Source organism: Pezoporus flaviventris, unplaced genomic scaffold, assembly GCF_033815535.1.
Source record: "Pezoporus flaviventris isolate CSIRO_AGI_PZ_B2104156 unplaced genomic scaffold, CSIRO_AGI_Pfla_v1 ptg000002l, whole genome shotgun sequence".
NCBI lineage: Eukaryota > Metazoa > Chordata > Aves > Psittaciformes > Psittacidae > Pezoporus > Pezoporus flaviventris.
Window position 1 is genome coordinate 57462538 of NW_026892550.1, and position 18680 is coordinate 57481217.

The following is an 18680-nucleotide window of genomic DNA, read 5'->3' on the forward strand; positions in this document are numbered from 1 at the left end:
ATAGAAATCCTAGCTACTTGGCAGTCAAGCATTATTCTCTCCACTTCAGTGCTGTCACAGTCATTTGTGACGCTGGGCATCAGCTGACATTGTATTTAATATATGAGGAACATGGTGAGATTAACTGGGTATTGACCATCTGTCCATGGCAAGAAGATGTCTTATACAGACAAGCAAAAATTAAGTTGTAGTAAGTTTTAGTCTCTTTCCCCATTTAATTAGCCACAATCAACTTAAGTTTTTCTTCCCTTTGTGTGATTTTTTTTTTTTTCCAGAATTAAGAGTTACTGTGTAGTTCTACCAGAAATATTTGTGTTTACAACTTAAAAGTGTAGCATGTGTGATGGGAACGGTATTCCTCTTCACCTTATGATCAACACGTGTTTTAACAACAGAATACTCTTGGAAAGAAACACAAAGAATATAAGGAACTTGCTTAAAAGCCTGAATATTCAGAGTTTGTATCCAACTTATTTTCTTGCTAGATCAGAAAGTGTCAGTGGAAGTGTGCTTCCTGTGCAAGCACAGCCCTAGAGATTAAGTCCTGCTGCTTTTTCCAGAGCTGTACAATAGATTTTTTTTTTTTTCTTGTAAAGCATTGAATGAATTATTTACCTTTGGGTGCTTTTATTATTTTATTTGTAATCTAAAGGTGCTATATTACTGATCTTGGAGGTGTTTTGAAGGTGAATTCTTTGAAAGGAAGTTAAAACTGGGCTGTAAGTGTAACACACAGTTGGATGTCATCTAAATATTGTCTTTGATGTATTTTCATTTACTCTGTTCCATTTTTCATTTTGAAAGCCTAAGCAGACGCATGTAGGAAAGCACTTCTGCATCTCCCAGCATTGGCTGAGCAGCTCTTAAGAGAAGGGTTCAATGACACTGCTTGCTCTTGATCTCCATGTAGAAGCAGGGAGACCCCCAAACTGGAGTCATTCCCATAGACTCCTCTAAGGCTGCTGTACTTATTGCCTGCTGTTCCTGGCTTTGGGCTAAATATCTGCAATTTAGCTCTGTTTAAGTGTATAAAACAATGCTAAACTGAATGCTTCATTTTGAAGAGAAAATTGCAAGGGAATTAATTTAGACTCGGGGCTAATCATGTTTGTGTCTGAAAGATTGACCACAGCATCCAGTAAAGCCTGAGGCTGTTTCATGGCACATGGGAGAAGCCACTTGACTTTCATTATGATAGCGAACTTCTCTTTGCCTGGCAGCTGCTGGCTATACCATAAAATCATTGAATCATAGAATGGTTTGGGTTGAAGGGACCTTAAAGATCATCTCATTCCAACCCTCTGCCATGGGCAGGGACATCATCCACTAGACTGGGTTGCTCAAAGCCCTGTCCAGCCTGGCCTTGAACACTGCCAGGGAAGGGGCAGCCACAACTTCCTTGGACAACCTGTGCCAATGTCTCACTACCCTCCTAGTGAAGAACTTATTCCCAAAGTCTAATCTAAATCTCCCTTTTTTTAGTTTAAAGTCATTCCCTGTTGTCCTGTCCTTACATGCCCTTGTAAGAAGTCACCTCTCCAGATTTCAGAGTGAGTGTGGTGACCCAATGCCAAGTGTGCCTGCATGAACAGCTTAGAAGAGAACTTGTATCTCTACAGTGTGATTCATCTCATCTCATCTCAGAGGAGGCTCCAAAGATAGCTCCAATGAGTGGCAGTTCTTCCCTGCCATGAATAGAGTGTACAGTGACTGGCTCAGATTTAACTATGTAACTGCTTCCTTACTAGTTTATTGTAGGAGCACATCTGTGAGTTGTTCTTAGATTGAATGAGCATCTGAGAGGCAAAACCACTAGTATGAGGAGCTAGAGCTGGATGTTAACAGTGGCCTTGAAGCCACTTAAGCCAATGACTAGCTGAGCCTAAAATCTTTGATAGGCTTTCTCTGACTAGCCCACTGAAGCACTTGTGAGTGAGAAGAGACAATGAACAATTTTCCTTTAATTTCCAAACAGCTACTGTTGGAGTTGATGAATCATACTATCCCTGCTTGCCACATCTGACTGATGGAGGGCATTGATGTCTGCTGTTTCCTTACTCATATAGATGGCATCATCCTCAAGTGTTGTTTAATTTTTTGAGACTGAAGAATTCCTGGCTCTTCTCCTAAGAAGGAGTGAACCCATGATGAGCACTTCCATGATGAACATGATGTGTATGCTGCTGCCAAACAGTTTTTGAGTTTGTTATTGTGTCAGGGCTTCTGTGGATTTCTTCTTTGTGGGAAGTTGACTTGGGTGTGAGCATAGAGGGCAGAAGGGGCCATCTTTATGTGTCAGAGGTAGGGCTGTGGCTGGCAGGAGTCTCATCTCCTTCATGGTCCTCCTCCAGTGTTTCAAAGAAATGGCAAATGGACACAAGAAACTCTTTTCTTTGTACAAGATCTATAAATGTATGTATATTATCCATTTTACAATTTTTCTGTACCATGAACAGAGTTATTATTTCATTCCATGCAATGTCCTTTAAAAAGCAATACTTCAAAATACACTGGGTTTCTCCTTGCAAGTACTTTCTGTTAGTCTACACTGCCAGAAATGAGACCTAAGTGATCTTTGGCTAAAAAGAGCATCCTGTGGTATGTAGACTCCAACTGTCAATGTGAAAGTATAGACCTAGGCAAATTAGAAGTAAGTGCACTCTGGGATTATTAGAATCATAGAATAGTTAGGGTTGGAAAGGATCTTAAGATCATCAAGTTCCAACCCCCCGCCATGGGCAAGGACACCTCACACTAAACCGTGTCACCCAAGGCTCTGTCCAACCTGGCCTTCAGCACCACCAGGGATGGAGCATTCATAACTTCCTTGGGTAACTCATTCCGGTGCCTCACCACCCTCACAGTAAAGAATTGCTCCTTATATCCAATTTAAACTTCCCCTGTTTAAGTTTTAACCCTTTACCCCTTGTCCTATCACTACAGTCCCTAGTGAAGAGTCCCTCCCCAGCATCCTTATAGGCCCCCTTCAGATACTGGAAGGCTGCTATGAGGTCTCCACGCAGCCTTCTCTTCTCCAGGCTGAACAGCCCCAACTTTCTCAGCCCGTCTTGATACGGGAGGTGCTCCAGTCCCCTGATTATCCTCATGGCCCTCCTCTGGACTTGTTCCAACAGTTCCATGCCCTTTTGATGTTGAGGACACCAGAACTGCACACAGTGCTCCAAGTGAGGTCCCACAAAAGCAGAGTAGAGGGGCAGGATCACCTCCTTCGACCTGCTCTTCACGCTCCTCTTGATGCAGCCCAGGATACGGTTGGCTTTCTGGGCTGCGAGAGCACACTGAAGCTGGCTCATGTTCAGTTTCTCATCGACCAACACCCTCAAATCCTTCTCCACAGGGCTGCTCTGAATCTCTTCTCTGCCCAACCTGTAGCTGTGCCTGGGATTGCTCTGACCCAGGTGTAGGACCTTGCACTTGGCATGGTTAAACTTCATGAGGTTGGCATCAGCCCACCTCACAAGCATGTCAAGGTCCCTCTGGATGTATTCCTTCCCTACAGGGTACCAACTGAACCACACAGCTTGGTGTCATCAGCAAACTTGCTGAGGGCGCACTCAATCCCACTGTCCATGTCAGTGACGAAAATGTTAAACAAGACTGGTCCCAACACCGATCCCTGAGGGACACCACTCGTTACTGGTCTCCAGCTGGACATTGAGCCGTTGACCACAACTCTTTATCCAGCGAGTGGTCCATCCATCAAATTGATGTTTCTCCAATTTAGAGACAAGGATGTCATGTGCGACAGTGTCGAACGCTTTGCACAAGTCCAGGTAGACGACATCAACTGCTCTGCCCCTGTCCATCAATTCCATAGTCCCATCATAGAAGGCCACCAAATTGGTCAGGCAGGATTTCCCCTTAGTGAAGCCATGCAGGCTGTCACCAAGCACCTTGTTGATTTTCATGTGCCTTAGCATGCCTTCCAGGAGAATCTGCTCCAAGATTTTGGCAGGCACAGAGGTGAGACTGACTGGCCTGTAATTCCCTGGGTCATCCATTTTCCCCCTCTTGAAAAAGGGGGGGTTATATTTCCCTTTTTGCAGTCATCGGGAACTTCACCTGACTGCCCTGATTTTTCAAATACGATGGCCAGTGGCTTAGCAACTTCATTTGCCAGCTCCTTCAGGCCCTGCTCATGAATGAGAAGGAGAAATGTGGACTGTATTATCAACATGTGTCTGGGGCATACATATAACAAAAACCAAAATTGAAATGAGGTTTCTGTTCATTCTGCTCTGTTCAAGGTGGAGATTTACAGAGCTGTACACTGTCTATGCTCTGCAGGTAACTGGTGTTTGGTGGCTCTTTCTTGAGGAAAGCTGCCACTTGAATTAGACATTTCAGAGACATTTAAAGGACTGGAGAGTTGAGCTGTTAATTCATTAAATGGCACGTTTCTGTCTTGAATTAATATTGAGCTGATAGCCCAGAATGGTGCAAAGAGGCACAGTGTTCCTGGAGATGACTGATCTCAGATGAGCTGTGTAACAAATGTCCTGAACTGATGATTAAAATCTCCTGCTACTTGAGATAAGCAAGGTCATCTTCCACTGAAACTTAACTCTGTATTATGTAATTGTCTTCTGCATATGTCAATTAGCCCATGTTTTATTGAGTAACTTATTCTTGATTTTCTGAATCGCTAAAATGACTTTGTGTTATTAAACAAGTGATATTATAATGAAATTATGCGTATGCATAATATATACTTGCTCAGTTAGAATGTTTGCATCCTTTTGGTGATGTATCTATGCCACAAAGAGCTATTATTTTTATCTGTGATCAAATTTGAAGTCAGATAGCAGCTTAAATAACTGGTTGTTCTCTTGAGAAATGAAGTATTTCTATGTTTGGGCATAATTCAGTACAGACTGGAAAATACCGTGTCCAGAAGTGGGGAGAGTATGGTCAGTTTCTTCTGGAGAAGGGAAAAGGCTTTTCTTGAAATCTGTTGGAAACACTGCAACTTTTCTGTCTATTTACAAAATAATTGTCTGTAAAATTAGAAGACAGACAACATTTTCTGTGTTTAGCAGGTCAGTTTTATTGCATAAGAATTAATAAATAGCACTGTCTGCTTGTCTGTATGAAGGAATGACCATAGGCCACTGTATGAGACAGAATTTCAAAGACTGGCTCAAGTTATGGCTTAGCCACAATTCACTGCCTGGGCTACCGGATGGTTATCTCCTGATCAAAGCTGCTCTTTTTGACTGGCCTCCTTCTAAAGGAGCATCACAAGAATTTAGCAGTTCAGCTTTGGTTTTGTACTGAGTTAATTCTCTCCCCCTTGTGTTGTGCACACAAGAGCATGTTTAGACTGGTAAAAGAGCATCTTTATTTGTACCTGCTGAAGGCTCAGGATACTCCATATTCATCAACATCTGAGAGCTTAATGAGTAGATGCTGAGAGCTGAAGTGAGCACGTGCTTTGAATGTTGTTACAGTCTGAGGACAGTCTAGGTCTGGCATCTTAGTATGCTGGCTTTGCAGCCTGAAGTTCATGTACCAGTGTGTATAGGTAAGTTCTCCTAGTCCCTGTGTTAATTTATGTGTGAGGACTTCACGTATTGATCCTTCCTTACCTAAAATCATCAGAAGTTTTAATTTCCTGCTAGGTCAAATGACGTACAAATACGTGCTGTGGAACTGACCTTTCAAAGTAATCCATTGCAAGTTGAGTCTTTGCACTTCAATGAAATTTAATGATGTGAGGCTGAAAAGAAAGGAGGCATTTGATAGCACAGGGCAGCTGTCTTTCTAGCAACAACAGCTCCAGGATCTTGCTTTTTGCCAGAACAGAGTCCTCGCAGTCAATTACTTCTGAAGCATCTTTCTATATTGTTGACTATATCTAAATCAGCAAATGCATGGGGCTTTTTCTTCTCTCTCCTTAGAAGTAAAGATGGATATATGTTCACAGAGACTTCCTCTAAAAGAGATCAACCAATTTCAAGTAACATGGTGGCCATTTTGTGTGTCCAACTTGAGACACTTCAAAGAAGGTTCTTGCTGTCAAATGACAGGAGAACAGAAATTTATCTCTAAGGTGTGTCACTCAGAACAGAGAAAATAAGTTTGCTGTAATAATATGTATTTATGCTTTTCTCTTAGAATCAGTTACGACAGGTAACAATGAAGTCATCTACTAAGTCTTGTATCACCACTAATGTTTGACATTGTAATCCTCACACTTCTTGCCAACTACGTAATTATATTGATTCCCTCTTGGCAAGTCATGAGGCAAGTCATATTTTCCACAGATTTTAACTGTTATTGGAAGAAGCAAGTAAAATAGTAATTTCAGAAGGTAAGAACTGTTAAATTTGAGAAATCATCTGTAGACACTGCAGCAATATTCCAAAAATTAGATGGCAAACTGTTAAAGCAGTTAAATATGGAGCCATTTCTGTAGTTCTGCTGCCCCCCATTTCTAATGAATACACAAAACAGTGTTTGAGAAAGGTTTCAATTACTAATGAATCCTTGCTATTCAAGTCAAGAGGTCTTCTCAGTGGAACTCCTCAGTGCTGAGGACATTTGACATCTGATTGATTAATGTCTGTTTTGCCTGTCTTCTGCATTCCTCCTTAAAAATCACCCATCCTGTAGATGTATCGTCAGATACAACCACGTGCAGTCAGCGGCGGGGTAAAATGCTGTGCCAGAGCTGAGTCCTGGCTCCAACCATTCTCTTCTCTCTCGGTTATTGCAATTCAGATCTACAAATGACATAGCCTGATGTGAAGATAGTAGAAATAAAGCATAGTAGAAATAAAACATTTGAGCACCACAGGTAATTTTTTTCCTCTGGGTTTTTTTGTTTATTGATATTTCTCATATCTTCCTCACGTTCCCCAATCCATCTGCTTTTGTAAGTTCATTGCCAGTCGTCACTATACAGGTAGAAGAAGGTGATTTCATCTCAGTTAGTACGGCTGAAAAAAAAATGTAGAAAAATACTTTTTTTGCTGTTGTGTATGGTTTCACAGAACTTCAGCATAATAAGAAAGCAGAATCATCATTACTAGCAACTCTGAAAACAGCTGAAAGTCACAATAGAACAGCAAACATGACAGTTCAGACTGCATTTTGTATCATAACAATGCTGACAACACTGAAAAATTCTGGAAAGCTGAAAACCATGAACAGCAGTGCAAAAGACACATTCCCCTAACTTCCACATGTTACTGATTAACTCAGAAGGCAGCAATGTGTGCTGCTGCTCAGGAGCTGGTGAATTGTAGAACTCTGATGGGTCTACACAGCTTGATTCCCTATTAATGCAACCTGTGAACAAAATGTTTTGGGTGGTGTGTCTTGAGCAAGGAGATGAGATTTTTTTCAAGTGGGAATGGCACTGGGGAAGGGTAAAATAGAGCAGTTAACTGTGCTGACACCAGCGTCTGAATAACAGGGAAGTCGAGGAGTAACAGACTATATGAAACAGGAACTATTTGGATTTGTATGTGAGGATGAGGTGTGTCACTGTGAAATCCATTTGAAGTACAGTGGAAGTTTGAACTAGGAATAAAGGAAGGTCAGAAGAAGTGGGGGAGAGGAAGAATGAGACATGCCTGAAAAGATTATGCTCTGAAAAAAATCAGAGCTCTTATATTTGAATTCACATCTCTTGTTTTCCTCATTAATAAGATCTTTTAACATAATTGTAACTGCTGATGAGCAGGCATTACAGTTTTTGCTTCGGTATTTAAGCCATAATTGTTATGAGAAATACTTGGTAGCTGTGTAATGCACAAAATTGCTTTTATTGTGCAAGACACTGAACTTAGTCTTGAAGACAGTTGTAGACCTGCAGCCCAGAAAAAGTTACCTGTGCAAGAGTGTTCATTGTGTTACATGTAAGGAATACATTTCCTGAGCCTGATTTCAGGTATCCAAACAGGAGCTGGTTCAAAGCTTCATTAAAACAACTCTGTCTATTGAAAAAGCCCTGCTGTCTTCCAGGCTTTTTTTCAAGTGGGGCAATTGTGGTGGAGCATGATGCCCACCAGGGAATGTACTTGTGTTAGAGGTCCTTTGCCCTTTAGCACTTAAATTACGCTGCAGTCTTTATGTTGAAAAGTTAGTATGCCCAAAAGACAATGCACCCTTAGTGTGGAAAACTGTGGTTCAAGATTATAAATGCAAAAGCATGGCTTGGGTAGCAGCAGAAAATTATATTTGTGCTGAAGGATTTAAAAAGCAAAATCTTCATTACTGACTTGTTTACAGTTACTTAATTCCCCTCTTGAGGAAACTGTGTTAGTTCTTTATGAAGAGAGAAATTAAATGGAGCACCTGATACCGTTTGGTAGTAAAACAATGATGAGTTTGAGAATTCTGTATTTCAGAACTGAGGTTTCTCACTGGTGGTAGTGTAAGTCACTTAAAAGTGTGTCTTCTGGCCATCTCTGTGTTGTTTCAGATGACAGAACAGTATTGAGCCAAGAAGAATAGAGGATGTAATGGGACAGTCCAGGGTAAAATAATTGAAAATGTAATTTGTATAACTTGCTCAACCCAGCCTATTACCTGTCATCGAGGCGTTAGGAATAATGCAACTATGTAGTGTAAGTGAAAATAATGAACTGGGGGCCTGTGTGTACTCCAGTGTGGTTCAACAAGGCCAAGTGCAAGGTCCTGCACCTGGGCTGGGCAATCCCAAGCACAGATACAGGAGGACAGAGAATGGATTCAGAGCAGCCCTGAGTGAGAAGGACTTGGGGGTGCTGGTCGATGAGCAGCTCAACATGAGCTGGCTTCAGTGTGCTCTTGCAGCCCAGAAACCAGCTGTGTGCTGGGCTGCATCAAAAGGAGTGTGACCAGCAGGTCAACAGATGTGATTCTTTCACTGTTGTGCTCTTTTGAGACCCCACCTGCAGTACTCTGTTCAGCTCTGGAGCCCTCAACACATACCAGGGACTGGGACCTGCTAGAGCATGACCAGAGGAGACCACAAACATGATCATAGGGCTGGAGCACCTCTCCTGTGAACACAGTCTGAGAGAGTTGGGCTTGTTCAGCCTGGAGAAGAGAGGGCTTTTGGGAGGTCTTTTAGCAGCCTCCCAGTACCTAAATGGGGCCTATAGGAAATCTGGAGAGGGACTTTTTACAAGGACATGTAGGGACAGGACAAGGGGGAATGACTTTAAGCTGAAAGAGGGTAGATTCATATTAGATATTAGGAAGAAGTTCACTGTGAGGGTGCTGAGGCGCTGGCACAGGTTGCTCAAATTTGTGGATGCCCCATCCCTGGCAGTGTTCAAGGCCATGTTGGATGGGGCTTTGAGCAGCCTGGTCTAGTGGAAGGTGTCCCTGCCCATGGCAGCAGGGTTGGAACTAGATGATGTTTAAGTTCCCTTCCAACCCAAACCTTTCTATGATTCCATGGATGTACTCAGTCTGAACTCTGAAATATTTGCTCATCCTTTTAACAGCATCTTGGATTTCTTGAAAACCGTAGTTCCAGCATTCTTGAGAATGGAATGCAAAAGGATTAAATTCATACCAACTGTTTAAAAGAGAATTTTCTCCCAAAGGAACATCAGAAACTAGGATTAATCTGATTTTTCCAAGCTGAGAATATCATGTCCAACTTCAAAAGAATATTTACATTCCACCAAAAAAAACTGGGGCCAATTTGGAAGTGAAACAGTTCCCTACTCCCTTGTACGTTTATCTTGGCCACAGTTTCAGAAACCCTTACTCAGCTTGGAAACTGAAAGATGGTGAAAGGCAGACTGGCATTACAGCATAACCACTGTGTTTCCTTTATAAATATCCTCCTGCCTGGATGCTTCACATTTGTCTCCTTTATTTTTTATTTTTCAAGAAAATGCTAAATGGTAAAATTTTAGCATTTTAATGTTTCAGGTGAACACACTAAATGCACCTCCATATGGTATTCAAATAGTATCAGAAAGGAACTCCTGCCTGCTCATCACCTCAGAAAAATAATCAAGCCATAATACTTACAAAAAGATTTAGAGCTAATATTCAGACATTAATTTCTGAAAATCTTGCCTGAGGAGTCCTTTGTTTTGTTTCTACTGCACCCTATTTTCACTTTATTTTCAAAGTTTTTAGCTTTTCTTTCAAATATTTCTCTTTGCTATATCGTCTGGATTTCACTTCCAGCTACTACTGTCCATCATCATGGTTCTGCATACATATACTAAACAACGCTTTCCTCTTCTCTCACATATCCCTGTATCACCCAAAGCCTCATCATTATACCAGCCCGTAAGGTAGAAGAGCTGATCTTTGTGCAACTGCTATTCCCTACAAATTGATTGCAACTCAGAAATGCATCCATCTGTGCTTTGCATAAATCTTCCAATTGTAGCTTGATGTAGAACTAAGTGCTATCCCCATGTGCAATGAAGCAGTCATGCTCTTCTGTGTTCAGACGTATAAGAAGACTGTGTAATTTGTAGTTCCTGATCAGGACTCCAGTTAGTATTTTTTTCACAAGTAAAAGACCAATAATTACAATAGAATTCATGGCTCTTCCGCTATACTTTGTGTTCTTAAGTTTTCTCCTATATAGTAAATGAACTGCACATTAAGTGGCATACTTAATCAATCTCTCTGGAAAAACCCACCTGCATTTCCTCCATCAGCTTTCATTTTACAGCATTTCCAGCATTTCCAGCATTTGTATTGCATTAATCCTAAACATAAATAATCTCTCTAAGTGGTAAAGGATACTAGGATATCAGAGACCAAGATGAATGTCCTTACTCTCTTTTCTTTTTTCCCAATGAAACTCCTTGTTTAAGAACAAAACAGAAATTTTGATTACCCAACTTTTATATTAACACTAATCACTGGTGATTTAAGCCTAGAAGTCTGAGGACATACTGATGAGACACTAAAAGACAGTGTAAATCCATTTGTGTCTGTTTTCCATATATTGCCACTGGCAGGGTTGATGTGGAGTACTACTATTTGGGATGCTAATGCTTCCCATTCACCATAACTGCATCCTCCACTTCTTGAAAGGTAAAAATGATGGAACATAGCACAGAAGTGGCTGCGTTTTGACTGTAGAAAGCAAGAGTCTCTCTTTACTTCCAAGTTCAAATTTAAGTTTTGAATAGCGATGTAAACCTTAAGAACAAGTCTTCAGTAGAATCTGCCCATGTCTGGGAAAATATGGCTATTTTGTTTGCCAAATTTTGCTTAGGTTCTTTTTACAGTTGTGTGTCCTAATTCTGTGAAGTGTGCGCTGTACAAGCGGGTTCATTCAGAATGAATGCTAGGAAGTGCTAGGAAGCTGTGGTTGTATTTGCTAGCCCTTAAGAAATTTCTCTTTAGAAACCTGTCTGTTGCAGAGGCAAGCAGTGGTCATGACACTCTTCAGAAGACCTCCCAGAAGCAGTATTCCAGCTGTAATGAACAGAGACAGTTGCTTTAGATATGACTAGAAGCAATAATAGGATGGAAGAAGCTGGAAAGAACTGAACGCAGAACCCGCAGGATTAATAAGTCATCATGTTTGTGTGTGGCGTGTATATACATACATGCCCTTGGTTCAGTGAAAGGGCTTCAGAATGTCTGGCACTATCTTTCTGGAAGGGTTTGCTCCTTCTGCAGTGCTAGAAAGATGGTTTGAATCCCCATGTGCTCTTGCACTGATATCATATCCATTAGCATGGAGGTGTGGCAGTACCGCAAGTGTGATAAACCTGGAACTGTGGCAAGCCAGGTTCTGGTTTTGACCTTTTTAGTGTTGGCCCATCCTTTAAATAAAGGATAATAGAGCAGTGTGTTCCCTCTTAATCTAATCCCTATTAGAGCCGTCCAAGGCAGTGAGTTGTACCATGTCAGCTGCTAGAGTTGGGTGCCTTCTCCTTAGAGATTCACAGCAACACTTGGATGTATCAAATATCATTGCCATGAATGTGACAGATTGTGTTCCTGAAGATAAAAATGGAGTCATCCCCACTTGTTCAAAGTGCGCTTATCTTTCTCTGCATTTATTCTTCCAGTCAGGGTACAATAACTGCTGCAAAATTTCCAGTGTGTATATCAAGTTACAGATTAATGCAGGCTCCCGTGGTTCTTGGAACAGCATGGGGCTGTTTTTGTTTACTGATGACATTTATCCTCTCATTTCCTTTTGGAAGCATGACAGCTTCTTTCTGTCTGATGGGGAATGTACTTACAGGACCTTCTTTTCGTGCCATGTCTGACGATAAACACTCCACTGCATAGTATCCATGTCTGCTTGCTATGGAGCTGCTATTACCGCTTTCAGCAGTCAGTCTGGCAGGAACTTGGCTGGGCAGGAAAGCAAAAGGGTTTCTAAGTGCAATTATCTTCTCTTGCAGGAGGAGACCGAGAGCGGATGACAGCTAATCATGAAACGTACCTTCTTATGGCAAGCACACAGAATGACATGGAGGATTGGGTGAAATCCATTCGCAGGGTTATATGGGCACCATTTGGAGGAGGTGAGTCAGTGAGGGAACATGCAAGGCTCCCAGACGCATAAAGACACATAAGGGTTCTGCCGTCTTTCTATTACAGACAGAGTTTTGAGGTGGAGGAGAAAGGTCTAGGTCTTTCAGAAAAAGTGGAGTAAACCCTTTGTTTTCACTTGCAGTGCAGGTATCAGGCATGTTCCCGTGCAGAGGACTCAATTAAAATGCTTTAAGCTGTCTGAAACCACTTCCGTTGATGAGGATAGCACATGATAGTGCATTACCAAGGCAAGGGGGAATTTTCACACAAGGTTGGTCTTCTATGAGATCAGCTTTCCCACAGGAAGAGATGGGATAATTCCTTTGGTCACTAGCTAAAATACTGTCCATGGGCTTCATCAGTGCCTGTTACAAGAAGTTGTCAGTGCTTCTCTTGCAAGGGACAGCTAAGACCAGCATTAAATAAAGCTATGCACTCCAGTATAAACTTTAGATTCTTTTTCCTGTGATTGGCATACTTAATAATTTCAGTAGTACTGGACCAAAATTTGTGTCAAATGTGTAGTTGTCTTTTTAAAAAGCCCTCTTAAATTGAATGGGCTGAAAATTATTATCAACATTATTATTATGGTGATAATGTCTGTATTATTATAATGTGAGTATGACTGATATGTTTGCACAAAATGTTAATACATTAATCAGTCTGTTCCTAGAGCTCTAAAATATCTAAGTTTGAGGGCAGAAATGTTTTTCCACTGTGAAAGAGCACCCATTTTGTATCAGATGGTTTGGTCTTGTCTGCAGGTTGCTGGAAAAGTAAGTCAGGCAGGGTTGTCTGTGCTGTTTCATGATTAAGAAGTGCAGTTATCACTGAAAACTCTGATTGCTTACTGCAAATGTTATTTTTCTCAACTTCCAGGTAGACCACAGCAGAGAGGATTGGTGGGACTGAAGGAAACTAGCATCCTAAACTAAACTTTTCTTGTAAGCCACCCATCTTCCCTTGTGCTTCATTCAGGTCACACAGGTCTTAGGAGAAGGCTTTGGCCTCACTGGTGGGTTGTGCTGAGGGAATCGGTCAGCTAGGGCTTGCCTGACACCTCTTCAAACATGTCTTCTCTTTGGCTCCTCCTGGGGAAATGTGCCCTGGAAAGGTGGTGTTAAGCAGTCATCTCACTGGGATCTGGCCCTACACATTAATAAGCTGGTCCAGTCCTGGATCTGGGTGTGTAGATCTTGCAGGCGGATGCTTAAAAAAACAACCAACCAAAACCCAAAAACCACAAAGTGAAAGGTTTGTCTTAAAAAGTGGAAGCTTCTACAGGAAGTTGGTTTGGGAGAGAGCAGGTAGAGTCTTCTACTATTAGGCTGGGTAAGGAATATGCTTGTTTAAGTAGCACAAAGATTACTCATCCCCAACTTTCTCTTTGTAAAGCAGGCCTCATGATGAGCTCCTCAATGTTCTCTTACTTCAGTCTAGTACAAACATAAGCTACTGAAGCAACAATAAATTTTAGGGCATAATAGAACTGGATTTTTCAGAGAGTATCTTTGATTTTTGCACTTGGCTTCTAGCACCACAGTGTCTTCCTGGGGCAAATAATGAAAGGTAATGAGGAAAGGCAGGCTTGCAGTTCTTCTGCAGTGGAGAAGTGTTTACAGGCAGGGAGCTGAGATTAGGTGAAACTCCGTTTCTAGCCCACAGCTACAAATAGAAACCAAATCTCCCGAGTCCTGACCCTATGCTTTCTTCACCAGCCTCTCATTTGCTTTTATAGGGCAAGAGCTATTTCTGGGTACAGCTGGGAATCCTTCCAGCCACCATGAAAATTCTCAGGACACCATCGTTGTAGGAGTGTTTAATCCTCATTACTGAGGGAAGTATCTCACTGAAGACTTTGCCTGCTGATTTGCATAAAACAAGAGATGGGTGCAATTCTTGAATTACTGTTTAAATTCATTGCAGTTAAAACACTTCTAAGCATGAGGGTTTTTTTTTGTTCTTCCTATTGGATTTCTTGAACAAATACACTGACTTGGGTTATTTGTATTGGGAAACAAATAGTTAACTCCTTGGAAAACATGAGAATAGATAGAACATGATTTTAGGTTTAGTGTTCACTGAGAAGGTTTGACTGTGATAACAAGACAAAAGCACTATCATGGGATGTGTCACCATTAAGAACTGTGTTTCTAGTATGTCCCCTATTTTATTAACTGTTACTGAACTTGATAGTCTGAGTTATCTTAATCAATCTTAATAAGCCCTGTTAAGCGTTCAGTAATTATGTGTCACTGAACAGTACTTTTATTATCCCTTGCTACATGGATGTTGCTACAGCTGCTGTGGCAGTCTGGCCCTTCTATAGAAGGGCTCTTCTGGCTTAAGTTGTCCAAGAGCCTGACTTCACAAGCTGTAGCCCCTGAAGTTAAAAATCTTTTATCTATTACATTAGCTATAAACAAGATGTAGAAAAGTTGTAGTCACATGATGATGACCAGTCAGTAACAAGTACTTGCAACACAAATTATTTTGAACAGCTGATTAGTCAAAACGCATGTTTCATATCGGCTTCCTACATTTCAGTACTAGATGGTGAAACACAGTAGCCTGGTGTCATACAAGTCAAGAGCTACTTTGAGTAATATTTGAATTTTCTGATACTTGTAAGCATTGTAAGCAAGCTCTGTGTGTGTGTGTGTGTGCACATGCAGTTGGTATGCCTGAGCCTTGGTGAGCCACTGGTACTTGGAATTTGTCTGGCAGTGGGAAAGGACTCCTGGTACCAGACCAAGGAGCACTGTAAATGATTAACCATATCGCTAAACTGTTATTTGTTAACCTGTGCTAGAAAGAGAACACAGGAGGGAGGCAGGTGGGAATCTGCTAAGGGGATCAGAAACAGGTTGGGGTTTTGCACTAAAAGAATAAGGTGAGTGTGGAAAAGATTCTCGATGGAAACAGAAATGTAAATGAGCCAGGGCACGCAGTGCCTGTTTGCAGATGAAATTCCCTTCCTGATTAGATTAAAAAGGCAATTTTTTTTACAGGAGGGAAGGCCTGAGCTTGAATGGCAGAGCTTGCAGCTAAGGGGGAGGGAGGAGAAGGAGCATGAGCACTGTAGCAGGGTAGTAGTGTAAGGTCTGGCACCTCCCGCAGGAGCCGGGCACAGCCTGTTCGCTTCTCAAGCTGCCGCACACGGCAGCCGCCTGAAGTCACCTCTGCGTCTCCCGGAGGAGCAGTCAAACCTGCGCTGCGGCGGATTCTCGTTTCCCTGCACCTGCGGCAGGAGCGGGGCTGGCGCAGGCGGCAGCGGCCCCGGCTGCCATCGCCAGGCGTGGGACCGGGAGGGAGCGCGGCAGCAGAGCATCCCCCCGGGAGGCACGTATTCCTCAGCAGCTCCCCAGCATCCTGCCGCAGAGATGCACTGCTGCCGCATCTGACGCACCTCTCCCGTGAGAGCTTCTGGTAGTTCGAAGGCAATAAAACAAGCGAGAGCCCATGCGAACATCATACAGGGAGCTGGGTATATAAAAGGCCATTTGAATCTGTTATGGACAGAAAGTCTTTCGGGCGGAGGGACTGTTGGTTTTGCTTCTCAATTGCAGTGATAAAGGGAGCCAGCAAGGAGTATTGTATCCCTGAGGATTCTTCAGTGGCCTTTTTGGTATTGTTCTCTTTCCCCTTGCACACTGCAAAACACTGACCTTTTCTTGTGGAATTGGAGTCTCTGCCACTCAACCCCCTGTTCCAGCTGGAAGGAAGAGGTCTTTCTCCCCCTCCGTCTGTGCAGGCACTTCTGTTTGAATGGAAGATACATCTTTTTGGTGAAACTCTTTTGTTGTGCCATTGCATACTAGACAGTTGTCTCGCCGCAGGAAATAAAAGAAATGAAAGGAAATAGAGAGACGGAAGGAAACTGTTCCCCAAAGCAAAATTGAAGCAGGGAAGAGAACATTAAAATCACTTCAAGCTCTACCCAAGATCTAGAAGACCACAAATCTCCTAACTCCAGGGGAAGATACACTATTGTAAAAACTCCTCAGCAGTCAGTAACGATGAGCAGCCGTGGTGTTTTGTCTGGATGCAGCTGGTAAAAGGAAGCTTTGGAGGGAAGTGTGGGCTCTGGCCTGTATGATGCCTGAAGACAGAAATGCTGGAGTCCGCAGCCCAGGTGCCTTAGCAGCAGCTCCTTTTATTCCTAAAACTACTTATAGGAGAATTAAGCGATGTTTTAGTTTCCGTAAAGGTAGGTTCATTCTGTCGCTGTGTTCTGCTTGCTAGTGAAGCCATGGTTTCTGAGGAGTCGAGGGGACTGTGTGTGCAGGGGCAGATGAGAGTACCGAAACAAAAGGTATTAAACAATGCAGATGCCAACATTCCACAAATGATTTATTTACTTCTTTGTTCATTTGTTTGTAGCTAGCCAGCTGATATGTCTCCTCTACATAATAACCCATGAATGGGATGCCTGAATGAGGTGGCTTGAGACAAGATTATTGCAGAGCCTCTGAGCAAAAATCAGCGAGAGCAGTGGGGGAATCAGATCTGTGGTTTGGCATAACATCAGGGATAAGAGTTTGGGCTTGCATTTTGTCTGTGTGGGAGGAGGGGGAGAAGAGAGGGAGCGAAGCAACATGAAGCAGCATGATAAATGCAGCATCTGTGCTGAAGACCAAGTCCTTGGATTCAGAGATTTCTGATGAAGTGTAGCCCTACAGTGCACTGTCCTGTTGCAAATGCTGCATTGCCACTTCATCCTGCTTCCCTGAAGCTTGCATTTGCCTTTCCACCTGCTGCATACAGATATTTAAAGCCAATTTTCTTCTACATTGCACATGCTCCTGTTGAAGCAGAGCATGGCAGTACTGGTGAGAGAAGGGCAAAGAGGGTGCTAGCTTTCAAAATATGTCTGCTGGAAACACATGTCTAAGAGAGATGACAAGTGATGATAAGCTGCCACTGTGCTTGGGATGGGTGGGGAGAAATTATCTCTATGATGAGGACAAAAACTTTGTGTGAGGGAAGAAGATAATATTGGTGCTGCCTTAAAAACTATGCTGGACAGAGAAATCCAAGTTTAAAGGGCTAAATTTTCATGTTATTCTGAAGGGTGAGAAATGCTCTTACACAGTTCTTTTGAAATACAATTGTCTTCATCTCCTCCTCTTCCCTAAACTGTTCCTCCATGCTGCCATTTGTCCTTTTGCAAGACCATGCAGCTCTTTGCTCACAAGACACAGTAGTGCTGTGCTGGTGTCATTGCTTTTTGGGGTTGTCTGTGCAGACAGTCAGGGGCAATGCCTTGAAACGAGAATCATAGTGATTCTGTAGTTCTGCAGAACTACAGCAGAGATCAGCTATTGCCTGCAGCTGAGAGCCTTGAAAGCCTTTTGCCCCCTGTATCCCTCCCTTCCACCCTGAGGCCGGCATTTCCCTTGGTTGCCAGAGTTCAGTCCATCTGGAGACTGGCCAGGAGGATGTGGATGTGTCTGTTTGAAGTATTCTAGTGCATTTCAAGGTGTTGGTGTGAATTAGAGCTGTCTGTACCCTGTTTATACACTTAACTCTTTGGGAAATATTTGGAAGTTGAATAAAGGATTACCTGATAATTTTGCAGACAGCTGCTTTTGTGCCTGACTGCAGCCTTAGCTCCAGGAAGAGCTGCAGCTGTTGATTCTGTCCCCGTATGTACTGACACATAAACTCTTCATGTGAAAAAGCCCAAGTGAAGCTGCAACACTTGAGGCAGAGGGCAGAGTGATGGAGGCCATGCTGCTAATTTGCTTTACCCTACATGTTGTTCCAGTTACTTTCTCGTACATGATTTCTGTCAAGAGCGTGGTCACAAGGCCCCTAAATCAGAGCTGTAGAATTCTGGGTGTGCATGTTTAACTAGGTCCATGTCCCACTGAAGACAACAGAAATATGAACATTTATTGGTCTTTCAGTCAAGCTTTTACTATGGTTGTAAAGACAAATAAAGCTAACTACAATCGTCTTATTAATTGGATGAATTCTTACTTGTAGATTGTCTACCTAAGTATGAAAACCCCAAAACCAACATTCTGCAAACCTAGCTCATACTTGCATAAGGCAAATCAGTTAGTTTTCAGCTGTGCAACACGATGCAGAAAATAAACAACAACAACAAAAAAAAACATTGTCTTTGGAAGAACTACAAGGCAATCATGACACTGTGTGTTTAGGCAGAGATACATCAT

At 42.3% G+C, this 18680-nt stretch overlaps 1 protein-coding gene across 8 annotated transcripts in view; it reads left to right on the plus strand.

Moving 5' to 3' along the window:
- Positions 1 to 18680, plus strand: part of ARHGAP24 (Rho GTPase activating protein 24) — a 180417-nt gene that overhangs the window by 134948 nt on the left and 26789 nt on the right. For 4 of the 8 annotated variants that reach the window (XM_061479780.1, XM_061479790.1, XM_061479817.1 and 1 more), the window contains one exon: positions 12363 to 12485. In XM_061479780.1, coding sequence (XP_061335764.1) covers positions 12363 to 12485 — 123 coding nt within the window. Of the gene's footprint in view, positions 1 to 12362; positions 12486 to 15286; positions 15389 to 15562; positions 16706 to 18680 lie in introns of those variants that run through there. The other 4 variants (XM_061479806.1, XM_061479846.1, XM_061479798.1 and 1 more) reach the window with 4 other exon arrangements.